Below are 5268 nucleotides of genomic sequence, written 5' to 3' on the forward strand. Positions count from 1 at the left end.
TTATTTATTTATAAAATACTTTGCTTATTATTTATTCCCTTTTTTCCTTTAATTTACGAGAAGTTCGCGTAGATTTCCGCTACGTTATTACGTTAGGGGGAGGAAACCTGTCGGCAATGATGGTCATGAAGGAAAGTTGAATTCCCTTTTTTCTCCGTGCATGCAGTAAAATATTCGCTAAATGCATGCAAAAATATAATTTAGTTCTTTTTTTACGATTATTAAATCAATAAAAAGTTCTTTTTCTTCTTAATTTACTTCTTCTCTTCTTCCTGTGTTTCCCTCCCCGCTCTCCAACAACACCGCAACCACCACCAAGAGGTATTATGATTACGAGTGTCTAAAGTATAAACAGAGGGAGGAAAAAGAACAAAACAGTCAATTAAATATACAATAATAAAAAAAGAAGAATAAATGGTCATTATAGAGGAAAAATAAGAAATATGCAGAACAGGAAATGAAGAAAGAAGAAGATGGCTAATGACTGGATACAAGATATACCCTATATAAAGGAAGAAAAGGAGAAAAAGAAAGAATAATATAAATGCATGCAACTTTTTGCAACAGGAGAAGTAACAATATAAAAGAGAGGTTTATTCACAATTAAGCTGAACAGACCACACGGCAAGAAGACGAAACCCTAAACCCTAAACCCTATAAGCACTAAACCCTAAACCCTCAGCGTCAATAAAGCCTAAAGATGAGGGGGGAAATAAAGAAGAGACAAAAGTTTATTTCTTTTCTTTTTTCTTCTTTTTTTGTTAGCTCTCTCTCTGCTGTGCTATGCGTAGAGTCTGTGTCGCATGCACTGGTACCAGCAGGGGCACGAGCAGCAGCAGCAGTCCCAGCAGCAGCAGCAGCAGCAGTTACAAATGCAGCATATACACCAGCTTATGCATTCCCTTATCCAGATGCACATTTAGCATCAGCGTATATGCGAGTAGAAGAAGCACATGCAGCAGCAGCAGCAGCTGCTGCTGCTGCTGCAGCAGATACTGCAGCACTCCTCTACGACTGCCCGTTCTGCGCAGACAGCTGGGAGCAAGCAGCAGCAGCAGCAGCAGTAGCAGCAGCAGCAATTCAAAGAGAGCAACAAGCAGCAGCAGCAGCAAAATTTCTTGCAGGTAAACGCTTTTCCTTATAGCCCCCTCATGCTGTCATTACTATGCATGCATTTATAGAGCAGCAAGGATTAATATATGCATGCAATTATTTGCATGCAGTGCCTGTTGCTGCTGCTGCTGCTCCTGCTGTGTGGTTGGTGCCGGGTGTATATGCAGATCATTATAGTGCTGCTTCCTTTTACAGCTTCCCCTTAGAAGAAATTTATCAGCAGCAGAATTACGGATGGTTAAGACAGCAGCAGCAACAGCAACAGCAGCAGCAGCAGCAGCAGAGGCAGCAGCAGCAGCAGCAGCCGCAGGTGCCGCTGTGGTTGCTGCAGCAGCACGAGCGCCAAGTACCAATGCAAGCAGGTGTAACAGAAACAGAAGAAATCCGAGCAGAAGCCGCAGCAGAGGCAGCAGCAGAGGCAGTAGCAGAGGCAGCAGCAGAGGCAGCAGCAGAGGCAGCAGCAGAGGCAGCAGCGGAACAAACAGCAGAAGCAGCAGCGGAACGAGCAGAAGAAATAGAAGCAGAAGCAGCAGCAGAAGCAGCAGCAGAAGCAGCAGCAGAAGCCGCAGTAGCCGCAGAAGAAGCAGTAGAGGAAGCAGAAGCAGCAGCAGAAGCAGCAACAAAAGCAGCAGCAGATGCAGCAGCACAAGCCCAAGCCCAAGCAGCAGCCCAAGTACAAGCCCAAGCAGCAGCAGAAGCCGCAGCAGAAGCCGCAGCAGAAAGAGCAGCAGAAGCAGCAGCAGCAGCAGCAGCAGCAGCATATGAAGACTCCTATAAGTGGGGTGATAAGAGCAAGCAGCAAACAAACAGACGGCTGTTGCAGGCACCAGGCAGCATAGAGCAGCAGCAGCAGCAGCAGCAGCAAGCAGCAGCAGCAGCAGCAGCAGCAGCAGCAGCAAATGCTGTTGCTCAGGTGCATCTTAACACCGTGAATATGTTGCAGGAGCAGCAGCAGCAGAAGACAGCAGCAGCAGCAGCTGCTGCTGCTGCTGCTGGATTTCCTCATATATTAATAGGAGTTGTTCTTGATGATGGATCTATATGGGGAATTGATGATCTAAGAGGAGGAAGAAGAGCAGCAAGACAGCAGCAGCAGCAGCAGCAGCAGCAGAGGTTGCTGCTGCAGCAGCAGCAGCAGCAAAACAATCTACTGCCTGAACCCTAATACACCCCAAACCCTATTGCTATTCTGCTGCAGCAGTTGCTGCTGCAGCAATTGTTCTTGTTAAACAGCCAAAAGGCAGCTTAAGGGTTTGCCGCTAAACCCTAAACCCTAAACCCTAAACCCTAAACCCTAGGCTAGAGGGGTTAATAACGGTTGTTGTATTAACTTACATACAATGCAAGATATAAATATTTATTATTTATTTACTTATTTATTTCCTTATTAGAGGCTTTATTTATTTATTTACTTATTTATTTATTTATTTATTTATTTATTTATTTATTTATTTATTTATTTATTTTATTGCATGCAATAGCCATTTATTGGTATTTGTATACTAAGATATACAAGAAAAAAAAGAACAAAAAGAAGAAAAAGTAACTAAATAAATAATTAAATATTAATTAATTAATTAAATATAAAATAATAAATGTATTTATGTTTAGTATTTATACTAATTAATTAAACATAAAATAATTCTTTCTTTAATTAACAAGGAGCAGCAGCAGCAGCAGCAGCAGCAGCAACAGCAGCAGCGGTCGTGAGACAAACAAACATGGCTAAGGAGAACTGTTTCTTTTTTATATTTATTAATTATTTATTAAAATAATTAATTATTAATTAATTACTTTTTATTTATTTGCTGCTGCAGCAGCAACAGCAGCAGCAACAGCAGCAGCAGCAGCAAGAACAACCCCACCTGTGACCACGCCCCTGTCGGCCGCTGTGCGTACTGTTGTTTGTTGCTGCTGCAGCTGCTGTTGCTGCTGTTGCTGCTGCTGCTGCTGTATTATTATTATTATATCCTTAAAAAGATAAATATGTCATTTAAATACATTTAAATAAAAGAAAAAGAAGAAAAAACTGCAAAGATGTAGCGGTGGTTAGGCCTCTTGTTGCAGGAACAAAGAGGGGGCCCCCTATATATTGTTGCTGCTGCTTTTGCTGCTGCTGCTGCTGCAGCTACTGTTGCTGCTGCAGCAGCAGACAAACAATTATAATCCCTATATATCAACTTCCCCCTCTCTTCTCTTTCTTTGACTCTTTCCTTGGGCTGGGGCCCCACACCTGTAGCTGCCTATACACCTGAATTGTGCTGCAGCAAGAGAAGAAGATTAATAAATTAATAAAAGAGCAGCAAGAACATCATGCTCGCGGAGGTGGGCCTGCAGGGGCCCCATACCCTGCACCTCCAGCAGAAGCAGCAGCAGCAGCAGCAGCAGCAGCAGATGCTGCTGCTGCAACGGCAAGGTCAAGCAGCTAGCGCAGGGGATATCTCCCTCCCCTCCTGCAGAAGGCTGTCAGCAGCAATGCATGCAGACAGCAGCAACAGCAGCAGCAGCAGCAACAAGAAGACTCGCTGCCGTCTAAGCGCTGACGCAGCTCCTTATGGCGCTGCTTCCTCTACTATTGCAGATGCTGCCGCTCTCCGCAGCAGCAGCAGCAGCAGCAGCAGCAGCAGCAGCACAATTGCTGCACTAGGTGCTGCTATGATGCAGCGGCTGCAGACAGACTGCGATGCAGCAGCAAGAGGCGCAAGACTTAGGGCAGAAGAATTTGCAACCTTTATTGATGATCAAATCTGTGAGGGTTTAGGGTTTAGGGTTTAGGGTTTGGGGTTTGAAGGGCACGGAGGGAAGCGAGGGTTTGAGGGTTAAGGATTTGCAGTCTATTGTGTGAGACACCCTCACTACTAATGCATCCAAGGGTTTAGGGTTTTAGGGTTTTAGGGTTTTAGGGTTTAGGGTTTAGTGTTTAGGGTTTTAGGGTTTAGGGTTTAGGGTTTAGAGTTTAGGGTTTGTTGCTACTTTTTGTCTGCAGCTGAGTTGGAGCAGCTCGCCACCGAAAGCGCTCGACTTCAAGCGGAGATAGAAGACCTCAATGCAAGTATGCAAATTTAGGGTTTAGGGTTTACGATTATTAGGGTTTAGGGTTTAAGATTAGGGTTTAGGGTTTAGGGTTTATGCTGTTACCTGGGGCGTTGCATTGTTTATGTGTACAGAGACGGAAAAAAATATGCAGGAAGTGCAGATGCTGTTGGAGGAGGATAAGGTAAGCATTTAAGGGTTTAGGGTTTAGGGTTTTGACTATAAGAATTAGGGTTTAGGGTTTATGGTCTTCGATATAAGGTTTAGGGTTTAGGGTTTAGGGTTTAGGGTTTGTGTCTGCATTTAGGCTGTGGATGCTGAACTTGAAAGAGTTGCAGCAGCAAAGAAGAAGGTCGAGTTGCGTCTACAATCAGCACAGAGGAAGTTGCAGGCAACAAGGAAGGGTAAGAATTTCTAGGGTTTAGGGTTTAGGGTTTAGGGTTTTATATTATTTATTTTTTTTTTTCTTTTTTTTTTTTTATTTCTTTATTTATAGAATTCTTAATTGTTTCTTCACAAGGAGAACATGCAAGAAAGGAATGGCTAGCAAAGATAAATGCATATAAATATACACATGGCATTAGGGTATACCATCCCCCAGGTAATAATAACAGCAGCAGCAGCAGCAGCAGCAACAACAGCAGCAACAGCAGCAGCAGCAGAAGTTGTAGATGCAAGTGTAGTGATGCAGAGGGGTATAATACATGCATATCTCTAAACCAAAATACACACATACCAAAGGGTTTAGGGTTTAGGGTTTAGGGTTTAGGGTTTAGGGTTTAGGGTTTATTATTTATTCAGGGGAGTCATTTACGCGTATTTGTTTTTTATATCTTTGCAAAGAATTTCCTTCTTTAGAGGCATTTATTGACATTTCCTTCCAACAACAAAATTGCCAAGGTATATTTATTATTAGGGTTTAGGGTTTAGGGTTTAGGGTTTACTAGTACACTTCCTGGCTACCTACCTCCCTACCTCTCTACCTCTTTAGCTATCCCACATATCCCCCTATCTACCCAGCTAGCTACCCACCTACCCACCTAGCTAGCTATTTAGCTAGCTAGCTAGTTAAATATATATTGTGTATTTTTTTTTTTTTTTTTTTTTTTTTTTTTTTTTTTT

At 42.9% G+C, this 5268-nt stretch overlaps 2 protein-coding genes across 2 annotated transcripts; both read left to right on the forward strand.

The window, feature by feature from the left end:
* Positions 1 to 934: 934 nt before the first annotated feature.
* Positions 935 to 2278, forward strand: EMWEY_00052160 (hypothetical protein, conserved; the record flags this gene model as incomplete). The annotated part of the gene is made up of 2 exons (XM_013477514.1): positions 935 to 1124; positions 1281 to 2278. 2 exons carry the CDS (start codon positions 935 to 937, stop codon positions 2276 to 2278), a joined length of 1188 nt encoding a protein of 395 aa, XP_013332968.1.
* Positions 2279 to 3426: 1148 nt separating this feature from the next.
* Positions 3427 to 5069, forward strand: EMWEY_00052170 (hypothetical protein, conserved; the record flags this gene model as incomplete). The annotated part of the gene is made up of 5 exons (XM_013477515.1): positions 3427 to 3862; positions 4100 to 4165; positions 4281 to 4330; positions 4454 to 4550; positions 4948 to 5069. The coding sequence occupies 5 exons, from the start codon at positions 3427 to 3429 to the stop codon at positions 5067 to 5069; spliced, it is 771 nt and encodes a 256-aa protein (XP_013332969.1).
* Between the last annotated feature and the right edge of the window lie 199 nt (positions 5070 to 5268).

The sequence above is a fragment of the Eimeria maxima genome, genomic scaffold (genome assembly GCF_000499605.1).
Source record: "Eimeria maxima Weybridge genomic scaffold, Emw_scaff1390, whole genome shotgun sequence".
NCBI lineage: Eukaryota > Apicomplexa > Conoidasida > Eucoccidiorida > Eimeriidae > Eimeria > Eimeria maxima.